The sequence below is a fragment of the Lissotriton vulgaris genome, chromosome 7 (assembly GCF_964263255.1).
Source record: "Lissotriton vulgaris chromosome 7, aLisVul1.2, whole genome shotgun sequence".
Classification (NCBI taxonomy): domain Eukaryota; kingdom Metazoa; phylum Chordata; class Amphibia; order Caudata; family Salamandridae; genus Lissotriton; species Lissotriton vulgaris.
Window position 1 is genome coordinate 464,299,798 of NC_141695.1, and position 22,529 is coordinate 464,322,326.

The window sequence follows — 22,529 nt, forward strand, 5'->3', positions numbered from 1 at the left end:
ATACTCTGCCACATGTGGAACCCTGAGGTACTGGTTATTTTAACACTGACCTAAGTCTACTCCGACGAGATCTCATCTGCATTCCTGAACAGAATGAACAAGAACTCAATGGATTAAACATCTGTAAGTAGGATATGCACATTTTGGGACGACGAGGCACAGAAATGAAACTACCATACTGTATACATTGCTTGAAGTCGGTCTTTAATGGCATATGGTGAATAGGGAGAAGATTATGATTTGGTGAAATAAGGAAAAATAAAAAGTACAAGAAATGCTACTTCAAGGAAGGTATAGGAAAAGTGGAGCAAACAACCAAAAAGGTGAAGCATGTGGAGTATACCATCACTGCAAACGGTCTAAAAGTAGCGTCTGCGCTAGGGCAGTTGGTGATTGATATGTAGGGGCCGGTGCCTATGCACATGCACAAGTTAAGGCTGAATAATTTTTTTGGGCTTTGCATCTGGGGCAGGCAAATACAGGCGGTAATGAGGCCTATTAGGACAACAAACACTTTACACACCAAGTTACAGATTACTTTTTCCACCAAGATCCCTCTTGGAGTGGATTGCGTTTCACCCTGAAGAAAAAGATATAGTTTAAAAGCCTAGCTCCTTTGATGGCCAGCAGAAAATTGGGCTATATAAAAGATACACTATTATACAAAATGGAGGATACATTGTGACCTCATGGTAATAAAAGAAGACCCAAACAACGCTAGCAAAAGGTTCAGGCTTCTCTTGCTACCTATGCAGGATGTGCTGTTATACTTTTAAATGCACGCCTCAGAGATCCAGAACAGGATACAGGCACCAAATGGTAGGTTCCCGACAAACTGCACTTTCAGAATGTACTCAATTACTATTAATAAAAATACGTTTGATTGCTACGTTCCTGAGCACAAGACAAGCCTTTACTTAATTTGGCATTTTTTTTTGGTACTTTCTTAAAACCAATATTGGTTTTAATTAGGATTTAATATGCATATTCTGAAACATTGCTTTAGTGGTAATCATTTTATTATTCAAGAACCAAACCAAGAATAAAGAAATAAAAGGGTTCGAGATAGTAGAATGCACAACTAAACAAGCAAGAGCTCGCAAGAGAACCAGTTTTGAAAATACTTATATAGTAGAAAAATCTCAAAACCAAAGATTTATTTAAATATTCATTTAGAAACAGTTTAACTGCAGTTCAGCACTATTATTCCTTAAAACAAAAGCGGCATTCTAAAACATACAAGCAAGAATGTCTTGCGTAACTATAGCGTGTAGGTATCCGGATATAAGCAATTTAAAAAGTATATAGGGCACTAGTCATTAATACATACTTTGCATGGAAAATTGCAATTAAATTGAGACTATAATACCCATCTAGCACCGCAGTGCTAGAAAATGTGCATAGTACCCAATATATGACTTGACGCAATATTTTACAGATGAATATGAACTGCAGGCAGAAGGAACCGGAAGCTACGATGAAGGAAGTTGAGTCTGGAATATTTCTGTCCTGTGATAATCTAATACAACTATTTAGGTTCGAATGGGATCGAATATAATGGAAAAGGGTCATCATTCAGATAACTCACTTGCCCACGAAAGGCAAAAGAGTGCATTCGAAAGAAAAAAAAAAAGTATTCCAGTTTGAAGAAATGGAAGTGTGCCACAGTCATCAGATATTAATATTTGTGTCGACAGTTTACAATACGGCAAAACACAAGAGAATTTCATTGAAAGCCATATTTAACGTTCGGTGATCAACATGGTGTTTATAGATTTTTGTCTACATACAAAACTAACATTTCAAGATGTGAATTCCCCTAATGCTGTACCCATTAAATACTTCAGGAACTAGTGGAGAACATGTATACAACAGACAATCCAGGAAGTGAGAATGTATAGGAAGATTGAGAAGGTTAAGCTGGAGGTGACTGAAAACACTTCATGAATCTTTCAATGAGCGGATATGAAAATCAAGACTCAGGTCACTGAAAACTGTCCCAGATAATACAACATTAATAGCATTAAGTTCTGCTAAAGAGATCCGCATAAGCGCTAAGCTTACAACAGAGCATCAAAAAAGCAACAACCTGAAGTGCTTAAAACCATATGCGATCCTGAAGCTTAAACATGAAACAGAATCCTTAACCCCCATCTCATCTGTCACTATATAGTCTCAAACCCACTAACTGAAGCTTTTAAACACTGGGTGGCCTAATGACTAAGTGCTGGACAACAACAGTTCCTGAGTTAACATCCGCTTCAAAGAGTCGTATTTACAGTAAGGCCGTTTATCTTGCTGTGAGACTCTTCTAGATTTCAGTTAACACCCTGTTAAGATTATATAAGCAAAGCTGCCATTTAATGGTTTTCCTGGCCCTTATAATACACTAAACATAAGCTCAATAGCTTTTTACTGTTACCCCAAGAACATTTATGATGTTCGAATTCTACCAGCAAAACCAACCTTAACGTCTCCCCTCACATCTTCTTTTGAAATTACCAGATTTGTGTTTTGGAGTAGGGTAGAGGCATAGTGACTAAAGTTATATTTACATTAAGTGAAGAATGTATAGCTATTTGAAGTAACATTCTTCTCAGAAGAGCTACTGAGGGGGTATATGAGGCAAAGTTACAGATGGAATGTAGTGGAATGGTATAGGAGTGTACATCAAAATTACCAAGGCTCAAAAATGGGCATTTTGAAGGGAGGGTAATTTGGAGCATTTAGTTATGTTGCTGCAGTATGCAACAACATGCGTTTTTTTGAGAATGTCAGTCAGATATGCATTTATAAGCTACCCCACTGACAGATATATCAATGAGGTTCTGCTAATTAATTACAACTATAACAAATTAGGACACATTCGATTTGCAGTCATGTTAATAACCAAAGTGTACCGTTCTAATTATGCACTGGGTGATTAATGACCAAGCACACACTTCACAGAGTAAATCTGAATGTGCTCAAAACATCTTAAAATATAACGATTTAAAACGTGCACTTTCTGAATGTGCTCAAAACATCTTAAAATATAAAGATTTGAAACGTGCACTATCACCAACACACACATTTTTTAACCCAGCAAGAGTAGGAAGGGAACAGAGGGTTCAATACCTGTTACGGTTATTTGACATCAATTTCTTATCTATGAGCAAGTATAAATGGGATGCCTGGCAAACAGCACACACTATCTCTATGTTTGTGCTGTCATTTTATTTATTACCCAAAAGAAAGCATGCAGTGACAAATACCAGCTTCACTCTGGACTACTTGAGAATGTAAAAGTGACTGCTATCATGTGATAGCGAAACCCTGTCCATGCAGTCAGCAAAGTGAAGCGGTTTGCTCATTCGCTACTGAATGAGGTATGTTGTAATATTCTTGTATGTACTTCGCTGAACACAAGCACCACTTGGCAGTAAGATGGTAAAAAAGTATCTTTTATTAGTCCTATTTTTTATTTTTTTACTAGAGAAGCACATCATCTGGAATCCAAAATAGTTGCACCAATACCAATTCAAGATCTTCATTGAAGTTTTTGATTCAACTTACTCCTGTAGTTTTTGTAAAAATAAAAATTAAAAAAAAGATACATTAGCTCCTGTCAGTCAGCAGGTGGTGGTGGTGGTGGGGAGGGAGGGGGGGAGGGGGAAGGAGGACAAAAGACATCAAATGGACAATGGTTTGATTGCAAGACCTGCTCATTATCTAGCAAAGATTGGAAACAAATGATGTCCTAGCAATTAAAATCCAATACAAAACAATTCAGCATTAACAGGTATTCAATGCTGGACAATGCTTTTGTTTATGGGGTGTTTTGCTCTGGAGTACAAAGAGAGAGTCAAGGGCAAAACTGTCCACTGGTTAGCCAATGCAGATCGACACTATCTTCAGGAAGAAGAACTGAAACAGTAGATACTGTATTTTTCAATCGGTTGCATTGGCAATATACTGTTCAAGAACGTTGGTCATATATTGCTCTACTGACCCTGAACTACAAAAATAAATGATGAAACAAAATTTCAAAGAACAGTAGTCACAAAACAGAACATGCCTCACTATATTTAAAAAAAACAATTTATGATGTAAGCCCTGCGCGAATATTCCTTAAAAATAATATACTGGTGGTTAAACACAGAGCCTGGGAAGCCTTAATATATATACATATATATAGATCTATGTTGAAAAAACTGAACATTTCACAGCTAGATGAGGTTACATTATTAGACACTCAAAAGGCAGCTCAAACTGCCTCACGAGCATTTAAGGATTTCTTATGCATGTTTTCACGATTAAGAAGAAAGAAGAGATTACCAAAATCTGTGCTGGATGGTATTTTTGGCTGTAGAAGTTGCAAACATACTGAAAGGGGGCATTTCATCAAAGACTCTCGTGTCTTCACTTATCTGGGGTTGGAGAGGTGGTTAAATAGGTCAAGGGGGCCAGGGGAACTCGAGATCCAAGCATAGATTTGCTATAAGACTCCTGAAACCAGTTTCTCTCAAGGACACAATGGAAGGAACAGACAAAATCCTATTGTACAGTTTTAATCAAATAAAGAAAATGTTCTACTTTAATGTCAGAAGAGTCCAATAAAATGTAACGTTGCTTTTTAAGTGCTTGCAAGATCATCCTCTCCGAGTGGTTTTGGAGCTGGAGCATCACTAGTTGTGCTGACTGGGGAGCTTCGGTGAGTAAGTCCGCTGCTTTCGCTGTGCTGATCTTCAGACATAACCTCACCCATCACAGACAAGATCTTCGGGTCTGCAAACAAACTGCTGAGTTTGGTCTCAAAAAATGACTGAAGGCCGATGAGTGATTGAACTAGTTCCTTGTCCTAACGAGAAGAATAAAGACATACCATTTAAGTCTACTGCAATTTTACATAGGTAAGTTATTTCAATTTTACCAAGGAATTACAATTTGAAAATCAGACTACGTTGCGTCACTGAGTCTGCCCAGGAGGCCCTGTGGTGTATTTACACACAGTGAGCCCCATTCATGAACTTGCCAATGGGGAATTAAGATACAGCAAGTCTGAAAGTGATGCAGTTAGCAGCTAGTACTCCGGTGAACTTGAGAAACGGGGTGGTGGGTGAAGAAAAATTAGTTTCAGATATGCACACTTTTTCAAAAACTCATACCAATTACTCAGTGGATCACAAAGCAAGAAAACAAGCGTTGGGAAAGCTGTGAGAAAGTGCCATCTTTCTTGCATGGATGCCCCCACTTTTTGCTGAATTGCTGATGTACTTTGACTGAGTGTGCCCTGGGCTCCTGCCAATCAGGTGCCCAGGACCGGTGTTCCTTCCCTAAAACGGAATTGAAACCTAAACCCAATTGGCATCTCTGGCCACATGTCAGCCCCTGGTAAATGGTACCCTAGGTACCCAGGGCACTGTGCTGCCATTAAGAATATATGGAGGTCATCATCACAAACTCCACAGCACTAGGATGGCTGCACTGAAAACTGAAGTTTGGTATCAAACTTCTGAGCACATTAAATCCACACTGCTGCCAGTGTGGGATTTAATGTTAAATACACGACAGAGGCAAACTTAGAATTGCCCCCTGAAACTAACCCACAACCCGCGTCCTGACTAAGAGGCTGCCACCCAGCAGACATGTTGCTGGACCCCTGGGTAGAGAGACATCCGCATTAGTGGGCCTACAACAATGCACATCCTGAGGCGAGTCGCTAGGCCTCCTTCCCCAGGATGGGCAGGGGAAGCTTCAAAGGCATGTCGTCGTTGTGAGCTTCTCCAGGCCACTTGCTGTACTCCGCAACTGGCCCCCACCGGTTCTGGCCCCCACTCTGGCGGGAAGACAGGCGGGAAAACCAAAGTGAGGAAGGGGGGTGAGCCAGCCTCTGCCAACCCGACCCCACAGGTTCGGGGAGGCGAGGTGCAGAACAACTCCTGGCTCTCGCCATCTTGAGGATAGGGAGCCCTACCCAATCAGGGCTAGGCTCCTGCCCCACTCCTCCTGAAGAGTGCAGGATTGGGGTGTACTCACCCCAGGAAAGGGACCCATTGGCCCCTGTCCTTTCCCTACCTGTAACACCCCAGAATTTAGTATTAAGGGGGCACCCTGAACCTTCCTGCCTCAGATCTGGATTCCAAAACTACAAAGAAGAACAAGAGGAAAGAAAACCTGCTGTGCAGCTGCTAACAAGAGGATGACACAAACTGACTTGGCCCCAGCCCTACCTGCCTGTCCATCCTCGAATCTGCTCCTGCTAAACCCCGGCATCTCCTGTGGCAGCAAGGATTAGTTACTTACCTGTAATCCTAGTTCTCATCCAGGGGTATACTCAAAGTCATAATCTAATAAATGAAGAAACCGGCGGTGACTCCGTGGGATGCGATTTTCAAAGAAAAGTCTTTATTCCATGAGATGGACTGGACGCGTTTCGCTGGCAAGACCGCCTTGCTCACAACATCTTTCCACACTAAAGTGAAGTACATTAATACGCGACTTGCTTGGTAAAAGTGAAAGTCAATTGCCATGGTTACTGTCTCTACAACGAAGGGCGTAGAAGAGTTGCATTCCGTGAAAAAGTAACTAGTCATGGTAAGTCAAACAGTATTTTTTCTGCATAATAGTATACTTGTAAATGGAAACATCGGCATTACCTCAATTTGTAATTCAACACAAATTTGTACCGGCTGTTTAAAGTATATATACGGGTAAAATAATACTATGTACATTCAGAAACAAAGAAAATCATGTCATATTGGCCAGTTTACATCCCAATGTTGGAATACAATCTGGTTTCAACAGTACAACGGGTAATGTGTGTTTGGGTCCTTGTCGCAAGGTGCTTGGTCCCGCTGGACCTTGATGTACATGTGTACAAAAAGTATAACTATTGGCCATCTGCCAGTGCGGAAAGTGATGGCTGCACATGTAAATGTTTCAGCTATGCGACCCAGTGTGGACAGACATAAATTTGTAAAGTATGCATTAATGCCCCAGTGGGTGAAATCACCTGTCACCATTGTTTAAACGTATGGTTCTCTGGTATATGGAAGGCAGTGAGAAAGGGAGTTGTTCAGTGTGAAAATGTCTTGTGGTGGTAGAGAGAGTAGTGTGCCCTCATCTAAAAGACCAAGCAAGTGAATTAAGAAAAAACGTGTAAGAAGAAAATGTGGGTCAGTTGTTAAGGGGAAGGGGTCTTGGAAGGAGGGGGTGGCTACTAAAGTAAGGTTCAGTAAGTCAAAGGCAGGTTTAGAGGTGTACACTCATTGCTTCATCAGCATTCAGATCATTGGGTGTCTTACAATCCAGTAGGATTATATATCTGGATTCCAGTCTCCTAAGGGCTAGCCGTCGATTGCCCTGCCCTCCCCCCCCCCCCCCCCCCACCCCCCACTGATGTTGTTCTTGACACGGTCTATGACAAAATATGTCAGGTCTTCCGCTCTCCCTCCGTGGTGTGTGTTTATGTGGCGTGCTACAGGGTATGCAGGATCGTCATTCTCGATTGCTCGCAGTTGTTGCAGTATCCTCACATGTACGGGATGTATGGTGCTCCCTACGTAGTTTTTATTGTAGGTGCATCACAGTACATACACCGCGAAATCCGTTTTGCATTTCCCCTGATTTCTAGTGGTGATTTCCTGAGGGGTAGAGAGACTTTACTCGTATTGATGCCGTGTTTGCATGCTTTGCACTTAGTGCACTTGTAAAAGCCATTCTTGCTTTTGAGCCAGGTAGTGCCCTGGTCTTGCATTGGCACATTGGTCACTAGCTCTTGCTTCATCGATTTAGCGCGCCTGAAAGTGAGTTGTGGTAGTTTAGCACAAGCAAGGCCTATGGTGGGGTCACTACGCACAATCGGCCAGTGTCTGTACAGGATCTTGCGTACGTCAGAGAAAGTCCCTATGTCATTGATGGGAGCTACCCTTGATGGTGGAGTCGATAAAAAGGTGGGCGAATAACCCCGAACAGAAGACCTTGTGGAAGAAGACCCAGTGGATGATCTTCTGCCTCTCCTCTAGTGTGGACATTTGTGGTGCAAGCTGTGACGACCCCCTTGACCGTGATCAGCGTGTGGAAAGCGACCATGGTCTTCTGTGGGGGGACTTGGAAGGATTTGCAGGAGCACTTTTATCAGGAGAAGTTCTGGATGGTAAGTATGTCCGAGAATAGTCGGAGCCAGGCCTTCTGCGTTCACAAGTCCGACACCCTGCAACCATTGAGGCGACAGACCGTAGGCCCTCTTCCCGCCAGCCCTAGGAGACCTCTCTGGAGAATTCCACACAATCTGCAGCCCTGGAGATGATGACTGGGCTCTTGACATCGATCGGGATCTGGACGTTGACTTGCGCCAGGCCTCCTCAGTGGCCTCTACAAATTATTCCCTCGACGTCGAACGCCTCAACGCCGATGAGGTCTGCGTCACCTTCGGCATCGAGGTGTGCGGCGATCTACTGTGGGAACACAGTCTTGTCATTGACGTTGGTCTCGACGTCAATCGCCTACGGCAATGTGGGGACATTCACATCGACTGCCGATGGCGATGGGGGGACCTCGATGTCAACCTCCCATGACGTCGTGCTGGCGTCGATCTCCAACTCGAATGATGGGACTCTCGATGTCGACATGGCCACTCGAGGCACGGTCTTTGCCGTCGTGTCTCTCTACGCCGAGCCCCTCGAGGGCGGCGTAGAATGCCTCCACGTCGACGGAAGCCTCGACGTTGACAGAGCTTTATCAGGTCTCTCTGGACCCTCAGCCTTCGAGCCCGAAGTGCTGTGCTTCGACGCCGACTTACTGGCATGCGGCGGAGAGTCTCGATGTCGAGATGATGACTGGTCCCTCGACGCTGAAGAGTGCCTCGGCCTCTTCGGAGGTGATTTCGACGGCGAACATTCCGTCACCTTCTTCTTCCTGGACTCAGGGGAGGTGAAAACGCCGTTTTCAGTGTTGCTTGCTTGTAGAAGGCACTCTGAAGTATTCATGGTCACCTCCGTGATGGTTTCTGTCCTTCTCCAGCTGGGCATGAAGCTTGATGCTTTCTCTGTCGCGCAGAGTCCTTTTGGAAAACTTCTGGCACTGATAACATTTGTCAGGGTTGTGTGAAGTTGGAAGACACACAATACACACCGGGTGTGGGTCTTACAGTGCCATTTTCGTGCCACAGGAAGGACATTTCCAAAATAAAGCAGGCATTCTGACTGGAAAACAATTGGAAATAACCAAAGAGCCAGTAGAATATGCCACAAGGAAACAATCTGTCGCATTTTCTGAGAGAATATCAAATAAATCACTTTCATTAAAAAAACTGAAGAGCTCAAACTCCAGGATCCTCACAAAAGGAGCCGGAAAAAAGAACTGACCTGTCACCTGTGGTGCATCATAGGAACAGAGGGTCTCCTGCAGGTCTTAAAGGCACGGTACCCTAACCCTGAAAGCCTTTAAAGGCAAGGTGTCCGTTTATTCTTGGTTTCATTGCTCTGCAGCCTACAGGCAACTGTCTGCAATTACAAGCTTTTTTTTAAGGCAATAAAGCATTGTTGTATGACAATTTCTCAGTGCTTCCTCTTTTCCTTATGGGTTAGGAGGGTATTGTTATTACAATGCAAACCTATGTAATTTAGGCATTTTTGTTGGAAACATTCTATGCTGCATATATATATACGTAGGGCTTATGGCGTGAATAAACCCTACCTTTTTGACAGACCTGCAGTGTAAGTGTGGATCATTGCTGTACCTGAGTGCACGCTTGGAACGCCGCTTTGGACTATATATATATATATATATATATATATATATATAGGGTTAGAGCATATATATATGTAGGGTTAGAGTATATGTATATGTAGGGTTAGAGTATATATATATATATACATATACATATATATATACATACATACACACACATATATATATAGAATGATCTGAACCTACATTTCACTGGTCAAGTCAGCAGAACACAGGTCACCTTCTTAGATGTGGAAGTGAGCATCGCCAATGGCAGGATAGTGACTGACCTGCATCGCAAGGCAACAGCTGGAAATACGGTGTTGCACGCCACCAGCCACCACCCGGCGCACTTGATTCGAAGCATTCCCTATGGGGAGATGCTGAGGATCAGGAGGATCTGTAGCACAAAGGAGAGTTGTGAACAGGCACAAAAAGCAAGCGGGAGTAGATTTATTGAAAGAGGCTACTCACGAGAAATGGTGGAGGGTGCCATGAGACGTGCCAACTTAACATCAGGGCACAGTCCAATAACAGATGTTGGGCCTACACGGACCGCAGGGAAGGAGTCAGGTCAGCCTAGACTAATAACAGCATACAGCAGACAGCACAAAGAAATATTCAACATCATTCGCAGAAATTGGCAAGTGGTCAAGGGAGACCCGGTCATTGGTGGGACCCTTGCCGAGAGACCAGCTATTACCTACAGCAGAGCGAGGTCTATGAGCGATATGATAGTAAAGAGTAGCCCGGAAATAGCCGATGACAACTGGCTAGGTAAGAGTAAGGGCTTCCTAAAGTGTGCAGTCTGCAAGGAATGCAGGATAGGAATGAACAGGACCACCTACATGACAGCTTTCAATAAAGAGGTGGTCTCGATTAAAAAGAAAATTACCTGCAAATCTGACTTCGTGGTCTATGTGTTGGAATGTGCTTGTGGCCTGCGCTACGTGGGCAGCACCAAGCTGCAGGTGCACAAGCGCATTCTTCAGCACCTTAGGGCAGTGACCAACAAGGACGAGGCATACCCTGTCGCCAGACATGTAAATATGTGCCATGGGGGGGGGGACATAGGATGCTTGCAGTATTATGCGATTGACATGGTCCGCCACTTCGTAGGGGTGGCGATAGGGAGGCCCGATTGAGAGTTTTGGAAACACGATATATTCTGGAACTCAATTCCAAGGCCCCCAATGGTCTGAATCAAACGGAAGACTTGCACTCTTGTCTTTATTAGGGACCTAATATTTAGACCAGTTGGACCAAAATTTGTCAGTAACTGCAGATTAATTGAGGGGCAATATGTATCATAGTCAAACATGTAAATAGTCTGCCTTCTGTTTTTAACTTCAATTTATGGTGAAGGTAGCGAAAACAATTTTTATCACTTGGTTAGAGAGTCATTATTATTATGTATCACAATTATGTTTGCGATATTCTTTTTAAAGTGCACCAGCTTTTGCACCCTTGATACAGCAGTGTGGAAGCAGTGGTTATGTGTAGCGGTTAAATGCCCACTTGGGCACAATTTTGAAATTTGGAAAATTTGACACCAAACCATTTGTTCCCATTCAGCCAATGATGTTGTCCCGTTTTGCGAATGTTGCACAGTATACAGCGGATTTGCACGAGAAAAATATATAAAATTAATAATATATGTTTGTACATGATTTTAATGTGATGTATATAAAATTGTTGGTTATAGATTTTAATCAATATATTTATTGGGAATGAATCACGATGAATTATGTGGAACACCAAATTGAACAGATGAGCCAAGAGGGACATTCTCTTTTAAATCTGTTTTGTTTGCCATTACATTTTTTTCAATATGGTGAATTATGGAATTTGTTGCTGGACCATTTAAGTGTGGTTTAGGTGTTAAATGCACGATAATACTGTCAAACGTAAGCGCTACTGAACCAGGCTGAAGTATGTTTTTTATTTCCACAGGCTGTGGGGTCAGCTGACTGTGTATTAGCACTTTAAAGATGATGGGTGTGTAACCGACCATGTCATGTGATCAAGGGGCTGAGGTCCCGAAACGCGTCATGGCGGCGTGTTCCGTGCACTAAGGATGAAATAAATCAACTTGCAAAATATCCACTTGGGTCCGGTTTTCGTTATTTCCTTTTGAGTCTGACTTGGGGGATTTGGCGAAAGTTCGTGGCGATATATATATATATATATATATATATATATATATATATATATATATACACACACACACATATATATATATATATTCGTTTTGCAACAAAACTCCTTCCGGGTCCCTTGACCCATGAAAGGCGGCGTGGACGTCGGCGGAGTGAATCCGACAAAATTATGCTCAACATACAAAGTCCATGACCCACGCTCTCAGGAAGCAACACGGAGACACCAAAATGAAGCCAGTGCTGTTTAATCCACAACGCGTTTCGCCGACAAACGGCTTGATCACGTGAATTAGCGTTACCGTATCAGTGCCATATATCACAAAATCATGGAAATGAAAAGAGGACTGGTATGACAAAACATAGTATAAGTAAAGTTTCTCAATCCTGTTCTGTCATTAAACTAACTTGTACATTCTGTAACAGTGTAAAAGAAATGTTGTATTTATCACATAACTTTACACAAAGAATTAGCGTTAAAATGAAACAAAGTAGTAAACCGCGCAAACATACAAAATAATTCATTCATGTGTCAGCAACTGAATCACGGCATATTCCACAGTGAATAAGGCATATTTAAACCTGTGGGTCCCCCTCCTAATGCACCATAGCCTCACCCTTGTTACACGGCCAATGCGTGAAAAGACAGAACAGGATTGAGACACTTTACTTATACTATGTTTTGTCATACCAGTCCTCTTTTCATTTCCATGATTTTGTGATATATGGCACTGATACGGTAACGCTAATTCACGTGATCAAGCCGTTTGTCGGCGAAACGCGTTGTGGATTAAACAGCACTGGCTTCATTTTGGTGTCTCCGTGTTGCTTCCTGAGAGCCTGGGTTATGGACTTTGTATGTTGAGCATATATATATATATATATATATATATATATATATATATATATATATATATATATACACACACACACACACACATACATATACACACACATATATATATATATATATATATATATACACATATACATACACACACATGCTTCGGGATCCCACACATGGGCGGGGATTATTCATAGATAATGACTTTAATGAGTATCCCCTGGATGAGAACCTCGAAAACCCCGGAGGACCGGACTGCTTTGCTCATCCAAAGACTGGGACTCCCACGAGCGTTGTTTCTGGTTAAAGATCACGCCGCTTTCACCCTGGTCACTTTAGATTTCCTGACTCATTCTCACCAGCACATTCCACACCATGATGCGTCCTTCTTTGCTATACCCACTCATAACTTTACTCTGAGACTGTTAACTTACAGTTAATCACACTCACCTTTTGTTTCTATCTGCGTGCTCACATCAACACGAACAATCTACTTGCATGTTCATACGTTCCATGCTATGTATTAATTGCATAATACTTCTAGAGACTACGTGAGGATCTCCTTACTAAGACCTTATACACGGTTTTCATTTGTAGAATGTTACCCCAATGAAGGGCAGAACGCATGCCCTAAATGCATTGGGATTGATTGTGAACAGGAATGAAATGGATTTAAAGCTTTGAGATCTATATTGGATTTTTGTGAACTTCTGAATAACTTTGGTCAACACTACACAATGAACATTGATACTGACGGTGGTCATTAAAAACAATTGATCACAAACTTTGATTGCAGTTCAACTTTTATTTACTAAACAAATAGGATTTAACCAATATTTTGGTCCTCTACGCTGTGCACTGGGGGACAACTTCTATGCAGGAGTTGCATCAAAGATCTACAACGCCTGGTGCCAACCAGGAACAACAAATCATCACACTCTGCATCTGCCTAGCCCGGCCCGCGCCTGAGTGGACAAAGACCACAAGAACGTCCCCCCGGCGACTGACCAAGAATCCAGCACCCAAGGACCTCCCTCAAAGCTCCTGAAGACGCCTGCAGCCTCAACTTCAGGGACCCTCTCCACCCAACCGCGACCAGCAACGGGTAAGATTTCCCGACGTCAAAAGACACCCCTGCTCCCTGTGCCCTATTCCTGGGTGCCGACCTAACCTACAGCTTCCCAACTTACCTCTCGAAGGGTGGTCGCACCAGAAGAATCTCCGTCCCCGAGCCTGCAGCCTGTGTTCGTCTTGCAGCTTTCCCATTGAAATCCATTGGGAGCCTGACGGGCCAAAACAAATATGCTACTTACCAGTATGCATCTGTTCTTGGCATGTAGGGCTGCTGACATTCATATCTGTGCATAGCTCGCCGCCTAGTGTTGGGTCCGGATGATTGCACATTGTTGTCCTGGAAGAGTCTTCGAAGTATCACGAGATAGGTGGCTCCTCCCCTGGACTACAGTGCTCATGGGCATCAACTCCATCCTCAGATTGTTTTTAGCCATTGTGGCCAAGATGGAGTGAAACTAAGTGAATGATGACCATGCTAGAAGTATGTGTGAATTCTGCAGCTGCTACGGAGGCCGGGGAGGAGGGCGGGCGAGATGAATGTCAGCAGCCCTACATGCCAAGAACAGATGGATACTGGTAAGTAGCATATTCGGTTTGAGGCATGTGGGCTGCTGAATTCATATCTGTTCATAGAATACATAGCAGTCCCTCCCTACAGCTGTCTGCTGTTTGGAGTGCACATCAACACAGTAATGCTTTGTAAATGTGTGTGTGGTAGACCATGTGGCTGCTCTACATAGGTCTTCCAAAGGAATGTTTCCAAGGAATGCCATAGAGGCCCCCAACTTTCTGGTGGAGTGGGCCCTTGGTGGAATGGTGAGAGTACGTTTGGCTTTCAGATAGCAGATCTGGATACATTTAACGATCCACCTAGCAATACCAGCCTTCGAAATCGGGTTACCTTTGTGGTGTGGTGCAAAGGCGACAAAGAGTTGCTTAGTCTTCCTAAAATCCTTGGTCCTATCGATGTAATACATCAGGGCCCTTTTGACGTCAAGGGTGTGGAGCATTCTCTCCGCCAATGACTCAGGATTTTGGAAGAAAACAGGCAATTCAATAGTCTGGTTGATATGGAATTGAGAGACAACCTTAGGAAGGAATTTAGGGTTCGTGCGAAGCACCACCTTGTTAGAATGAATTTGCATAAAAGGCTCTTGTATAGTGAGGGCTTGCAGTTCACTAACTCGCCGAAGCGATGTAATCGCTATGAGGAAAGCCACTTTCCACGTCAAGAATTGAATCTCGCAGGAATGCAGTGGTTCAAAGAGAGGACCCATCAGCCGGGTGAGGACCACATTGAGGTGCCACTCCGGAGCTGGTGGAGTCCGCAGAGGAATTACTCATTTGCGTCCTTCTAGAAAGGCTTTAATGGCAGGCACTCTGAAGAGTGAGAGGTGCTGCCTGTTCTGGAGATAAGCGGCCATTGCAGGTAGATGTATGCGAATGGAAGCATAGGCCAGATTACATTTGTACAGATGGAAAAGGTAACAGATGATATTCTGAATAGACTCATCTAGCGGGTTAATGTTGTGGTCTGCACAATAAATAACAAACCGCTTCCATTTTGCCGCATAGCATGCTCTGGTGGTGGGCTTCCTTGCCTCCCGAATGATGTCCATACAGTCAAAAGGCAAGTGCAGGTAGCCAAACTCAAAGACTTCAGGAGCCAGATCGCCAGGTCGAGCTGTTGCGGATCTGGATGCTGAATGTCGCCATGGCTCTGCGTCAGAAGGCTGGGTGTGAGACGTAGCCTCTGATGCGGTACCACGGACAGGTCTAGAAACGTGGTGTACCATGGTTGGCGAGCCCACGTCGGAGCAACCAGGATGAGAGTCATCGAGTCCTGCCTGAGCTTGCGTGCCACCAGCGGTATCAGAGGTGCTGGGGGAAAAGCGTACGCAAATTTGCCTGACCAGTTCATCCATATCGCATTGCCCTGCAACTGTGGGTGTGGGAACCTGGCGGCAAAGCTTTGGCATTTTGCGTTCTCCCTTGTGGCGAACAGGTCTATCTCTGGATGACCCCACCTTTGGAAGTACGGTTGGAGTACTGATGGATGTATCTCCCACTCGTGCATTTGGTGGCTGTGCCTGCTGAGCAGGTCCGCCATCTAAATTGTCTTTGCCCGGGAAGTGTTCTGCCATGAGGAAGATGTTCCTCTGAATGGCCCACTTCCACATGCTCTGAGCCAGATGAGACAGCTGCGGAGAGTGTGTTCCTCCCTGCTTTTGAATGTAGTACATGGCTGTCAGGTTGTCCGTCCGGATCAACACAACCTTGTTGCACAGATGTACTTTGAAGGCTTTGAGTGCCATGAAGATCGCCATCAGTTCGAGAACATTGATGTGCATCTTCCGTTGCTGGTGCGTCCATAGTACCTGCACCGTGTAATGGAGTACATGAGCTCTCTATCCCTGGAGAGAGGCGTCCGTTGTCAGGATGATCTCTGGCACAGGCTCTTGGAACGGTCGGCCCTTGCAAAGGTTTTGTGGATTCCACCAATGCAGAGAGTTGTATGCCCGACCGCTCAGCAACACTAGGTCTTTCAGCTGCCCGTGAGCCTGAGTCCACTGACGTGCTAAGCACTCCTGAAGCGGACGCATATGTAGCCTCGCATGCGGGACTATGGAAATGCAGGAGGCCATCATGCCTATCAACCGCATGAACACTCTTGCTGGAAGCGAGTGTTGAGGTCTGAATTTCTGTATCAGCGATTGAATGCTGCGGACCCTCACTGAATTTGGCTGTGCTGTGGCCGCCAGAGTGTTATGGTCGCACCCAGATACTGCCGTACGTGGGCGGGCTGGAGGTGGGATTTTGGGTAATTCAGTGATAATCCCAGATCGTGCAGGAGGTGAATGGTGTGGGACATGTGGGCGGCACACTGCTGGGATGACTTCGCTTGGATGAGCCAGTCGTCCAGATAAGGGTAGACGTGGATGTTCCGTCTCCTGAGATGCGCCACCACTGTCGCCAGGGACTTTGTGAACACCCGGGGTGCCGTGGTGACACCGAAAGGCAAAACCTTGAACTGGTAGTGCTAGTTTTGTATGGTGAAACGGAGGTATTTCCTGTGTGAAGGGTGCAGTGGAATGTGAAAGTACGCATCCTTTAGGTCTAAAGTTGCGAGAAAATCCCCCTGTCTGAGCAACGGGAGCACCTGCTGCAGGGTCAGCATATGGAAGTGCTCCGACAGGATGTAGTAGTTGAGTGGCCTGAGGTCCAGGATGGGCCTGAGGGACCCGTCCTTTTTTGGTATTAAGAAGTACAGGGAGTATACCCCTGTGCCTCTCTCCTGCAGTGGCACGAGCTCTATTGCTCCTTTTTGCAGCATGACGGTGACCTCCTGCTGCAATAAGTGCTCGACCGACATAGGACGGTGTCTTGGGGGCATGTTGGGTGGAGTGGATGTTAACTCCAGACAATAACCGTATTGGATAAGTTTTGACCCACCTGTCCGTGGTGATGGACTTCCAGACGGGCAGGAACTGCTGGAGTCTCCCCCCGACCATACAACACCGGTCGGGGGGAGACAAGGCGTCACTGTTTGCTGGTGGCAGAGGATCTGGAGCTGTTGTTTCCACGTCCTCTGCCCTTGGCGCTGTTGCCACGATATCCACCTCGACTTTTGTTGGTGTAAGTGGTCTGCGTGTTGCCCTTGTAGTATTGCGTGGACTGGGAGAGCTGGCCCCCTGGAAACGCCTCTAGTGCTGGAAAAGACCCACCCCGAAACTGCTGGGACTGTAAGGCACCCATGGATTTTGCAGTCTCAGTGTCCTTTTTTAGGTTTCGCAGGGGGGCGGAGCCGTTAGGCTCCTCCTCCAGAGAAATCTATTGAGTATAGTAAGCACTATGGAACACGCCCCCCCGTCCCATTGGCTAGCTCCATAAATGGAGCCTAGCCATTGGACGAGGGGCCTGTCCATCAATGCCGGACCAGACACGGGGGCGTTCCCGAGATTCTTTGGCTTTTGCCGACGTCACGCGACGCCGGGAACGCCCCCGAGTCTGTTCCGGCATTGCCGGCACTTCTGCGTCTCTCCTCCCCCCTTTCCCGCCCCCTGGGTTTATTTTCGTCATTCGACCCCCTCGCCCACCCGGCATCTGGACCGTTTTGTGGCGGACTTGTGGGCCGATCGAGTGCCCACCTCGATTGATGCTTATCTTTAAAGAGCCGGTGCCCACCCGGCATTTGCCCGATAAAATCAGCCCCCGCCTGCCTGCCTAAGGAGAAGGGCCGCTGCGCTGCCCGCAGCGACCCGGAAGTGGTTGGCCGGAAGTGCCCGCCCCCGCAGCCCGGGGGGAAGAATCAGCATACACAGGAGGAGGGCGGGGGCAGAACCGGGGTTGCACGGATCCTGAAAAGTCTTCGCCAGTGGCAGTCTCCAGGACAAAAGGGGGAAGGGACCGAGGCAGACAGACTGCACGTAGAGACAGAGGAGCGAGCGGCAGTGGGAGGGTGTGTGCCACCGGTGGACGCGAGCACCAGGAAAAACGTTCTTTTGTTTCTCAAAAATGGTATGTTATTATTATTTTTTAAATCACAGGTTTCTTTTACGTGAGTCTTCTAATGAACCCCTCTTGCCAATTGGGAATACACGTGTAATTTACACTCTCCGCTGCCCCTCTCAACACCCCATTGTGTGTTTTTCAGGTGAGTCGGAAGTGTAGGTCCGTTCACGAAGTGCGTCTTATAATGAACCCTTTCTCGCCAATTGGAAATACACGTGTAATTTACACTCTCCGCCGCCCCTCTGAACACCCCATTGTGTGTTTTTCAGGTAAGTCGGAAGTTGGGTCCGTTCTCGAAGTGAGCAAGGCTGGAATTTTCTGTTAGGAACATTAATACTCATCAGAACCCCAAACAGTTATATATCCCCAATGCGTCCTGTGAGCACCTTATAGAACAAAGGTGCACGGAATGAACAGTCACCCTGTGATACTTGCTTCCAGGCTTGTGCGTGGCCTTATGCCCTAGTTGTCAATTGTTTTGTGTTTACCTGTGTGTTTGTATTTTTCAGTGTGTCGTATGTGTGTTTTTGTTTTTAAGTGGCCGCGCGTCTTGGTGTGTAACAATCTGTGAGCATGTTTTTTATGCGGGTGTGTTTGTGTGTCTGTGTTTATCTGTGTGCTGTATGCACGTGATATATTTTTATGTCTGTGCGTCGTTGTGTGTTGTGTGTGGGAGGGGCCTACTTAGTACGATCTTTTCTGGTTGTGTGCGTGTTGGTGCGTGTGATTATCGGTTCGTGTTATTGTGTTTAATTTTAAGTGACTATCTTCGGTTTGTGTTTGCGCGTGCCTGTGTGCTTCCGCTTATGTGTGTGCCTGTGTGTAGTTGTGTATATGAGCTTGCACGTTTATCTATGTGTATGTATGTCTTTGTGTCTGTATGTCTTTGTGTGTCGTATCCTTGCATGTGTTTGCTCATCTCATTTCTTTGAAGGTGCCTGTGTGTTTGTGTGTGTATTTGTGCGTGCGGAAGTCTCTGTCCGCATGTACCTAACCTAGCTGTGCGTGCTGTGCACTCACTGGTGACCGCACATGCCCCCAACACATGATGCAACCGTGGCAAACACGGTGTAATCCACACGACCACAGCGTGACAATCCAAGCAGCATCACATGTGCATTCGTCGGGGATTTTGTTTAGTCTCTGCAGTATTTTGTTGGCATTTTTTGCCCAAGAAATGTACTGTGCTGTCCCCACTTGAAAATTAAATGTCGTGAAAAAAGCCAAACTGCCCCTTTCTGTATCCTCTCATCATTTAGAGTTGTTGGAGCTTGTGATTGGGGGGCTAGTAGATTTATTGCGCCTACCTAAACATATACGGCACTTCAAGAAGCTTTGGGCTTGACAGCAATGCCCAGCAGGCTGCCCTTGTCCGCTTCTTCCGTGCCATCTTGCCTGGTCTCCAAAGAGTGCCGGCTCTCAACTCGGTAGACCCGTTCCTTGAAAAGCAGTACTTGTATATTTTGGTGTTAAACGCTTCTAGTGCAGAGCAGTATGCACGCTATAGGTGATTTGTGGTGTGCACTAACATAAGCCACAACCTACATACACACACATCTGGAACACAAAGGGCTTTAGTCTCTGCTGCTTAATGCGTTCTGGGTCTGCACAATACCCCCTGCCCCCTCCTTCCACGAAGCTTGAATGCTGCCAGGCTGATGGCTGTGTGAATTGGCTGCATCGGTGACTGGCCCCCTGCTCCCATGATATGCATTTCAGACAATGGCACAACCTTATGTCTCCTCCCCCTGTCAGTACTATTGAATGTTTAAGGGAGCTGATTCCTTTGGTCTGGACAGCTCATTCTGCCAAAAGCGCATCCGTTACTTTCGTACTGATGGGGGATGTTTACCAATTTGCCCAAGATCAGACTTTGGTCGGGTAGGAGTAGCTGGGATTCTAACTCTAGACATTTATAGTTAGACCTCATCTTGTGACTATCGCATCCAGTTCCTTTCTGCCTCCGTCCTAAGGGGACTATTTTTCCATGAGGAAGCAGGAACTGTGTGTGTGTGTGTGTGCTCACACCACATGAAGTGGCATTTTTATTTCTGACGGTTCATGTAACATCTATAAAGTGTTTCTTTCCACTGTATAATGATAATAGCAGATAAACTCCTTACTGTGGACTCGCCCAAAGCTGGTTGGAAATTAGGAACTCGTATGTTCCGATTTTTAACAGGAGAAGTGTAATGTTGAGACACCTAAGGGGATCGCGTCGTCTTCACCCATCACTAAATTGTGTCAAGCCATCCGGCCAAACCACACAGCACGCCTTTTCGAGGATATTGCATTTAAACCAATTAGGTATGGATTTTATCAACGGACCACGTCCGGTGAAAGGCTGAGAGGGCTCTGTCTGGATTTATGCCAGCAACTTGTTATATTTAGATATTTAGCAATACACTCTGACATGCTAAGTCACTTATAACATTTTAAGCAAATATCGCTACTTGGCAAGGTAGTTGGACAGGGGCAATTTAACTTTGTCGTTTTGTAGGGGATCCGCGCTGTGTGGTTCAGGTGGTATTTGTCCCTCGCAGTTACAATTGCAGCCTCTCTCGTGTAGTCAGGACATAATGTTTCTACTTCTGAAGTTTCATTTAGCTATTTAAGGTATTCTGGGAGTTGTTTTCGTTTGAGTGGCAGGCCGTATACCAATGGTTTGTTCACAATAGCCAAGCGCTGGAAACATGGCTATGCTTGCTTTCCCGGCCCCTGGCTGTGCTTGCTTTCCCGGCCCCTGGCTGTGCTTGCTTTCCCGGCCCCTGGCTGTGCTTGCTTTCCCGGCCCCTGGCTGTGCTTGCTTTCCCGGCCCCTGGCTGTGCTTGCTTTCCCGGCCCCTGGCTGTGCTTGCTTCCCCGGCCCCTGGCTGTGCTTGCTTCCCCGGCCCCTGGCTGTGCTTGCTTCCCCGCCCCCTGGCTGTGCTTGCTTCCCCGCCCCCTGGCTGTGCTTGCTTCCCCGCCCCCTGGCTGTGCTTGCTCCCCTGCAACCTGGCTGTGCTTGCTTCTCTGCCACCTGGCTTTGTTTGCTTCCCCGCCCCCTGGCTGTGCTTGCTTCCCCGCCCCCTGGCTGTGCTTGCTTCCCCGCCCCTGGCTGTGCTTGCTCCCCTGCAACCTGGCTGTGCTTGCTTCTCTGCCACCTGGCTTTGTTTGCTTCCCTGCCCCCTCGCTGTGCTTGCTTCCCTGCCCCCTGAGTGTGTGTGTGTGTGTGTGGCTCTGGGTGGGTGTGTGTGGCTCTGGGTGGGTTTGTGTGGCTCTGGGTGGGTTTGTGTGGCTCTGGGTGGGTTTGTGTGGCTCTGGGTGTGGGTGGGTGTGTGTGTGTGTGTGGCTCTGGGTGGGTGTGGCTCTGGGTGGGTGTGGCTCTGGGTGGGTGTGGCTCTGGGTGTGTGTGTGGCTCTGTGTGTGTGGGTGTGGCTCTGGGTGTGTGTGGTAGTAATTGCTGTCTGCTGAGCTCATCCGTAGGGTACAATAGGTCTCACATTTGCGAGAGATTAAGCTAATGGCAATGTAAATGACAATGCCATTTATTTATCTGTTTTCAAAACCAACACATAATTACAAATTTTGTCATTTAAAATGCCAATAGCTCTAACTTTTCCAAAGGCGAAACCATTGCATTGTAAATGCTTGTTATCTTTTCGAGGGTGGCGTCAACCTCTGGGCCAAACAGGTGATCTGGGTTAACCGTTTGGTTCAGGATGGTGGTTTGGATTTCTGGCTTAAATCCAGAGATTCTCAGCCAGGCATGTCGCCGAAGCATAACACTAGTGTTTATAGCTCTGGCAGCGGTATCAGCTGCGTCCAGAGCGCACTTAATTGAAGCGTTAGAGATTAGCTTCCCTTCCTGAATCAGCATCTCAGCCCCTTCCTTGTATTGATCAGGCAGGTGTTGCAACAGGGTCTCCAGTGTATCGTTGTGTGCCCTGTCATAGCGCGCCAGAAGCGCTTGTGTGTTAGAAATGCGCTAGATGTTGGCTGCCTGTGCTGCTACCCTCTTCCCCAAAGCCTCAAAGACCTTGGATTCTTTGTCTGGGGGAGGAGCATCACCCGTAGTCTGAGAATTAGCCCTCTTCCGGGCATTCGAGACGACAAGGGAGTCCAGAGGCAACTGTCCTTTGATGTAGGTAGGATCAGTAGGCGCCGACTTGTATTTCTTGTCCATTCTAGGGTTTATCACCCGTGCTCTGGTAGGTTCTTTAAAGATCTCAGCAGCATGCTTTAAAACACCTT

General features: G+C 45.9%; 1 protein-coding gene across 2 annotated transcripts in view; it reads right to left on the reverse strand.

Moving 5' to 3' along the window:
• Positions 1-3,425: 3,425 nt before the first annotated feature.
• The window catches only part of TRIM28 (tripartite motif containing 28), a 538,764-nt gene continuing 519,660 nt past the window's right edge, over positions 3,426-22,529 (reverse strand). For both annotated transcript variants that reach the window (XM_086930506.1, XM_086930507.1), the window contains exon 17: positions 3,426-4,840. In XM_086930506.1, the coding sequence (XP_086786632.1) occupies positions 4,616-4,840 (225 nt within the window). In that variant the 3' untranslated portion in view covers positions 3,426-4,615. The remainder of the gene's footprint in view (positions 4,841-22,529) is intronic.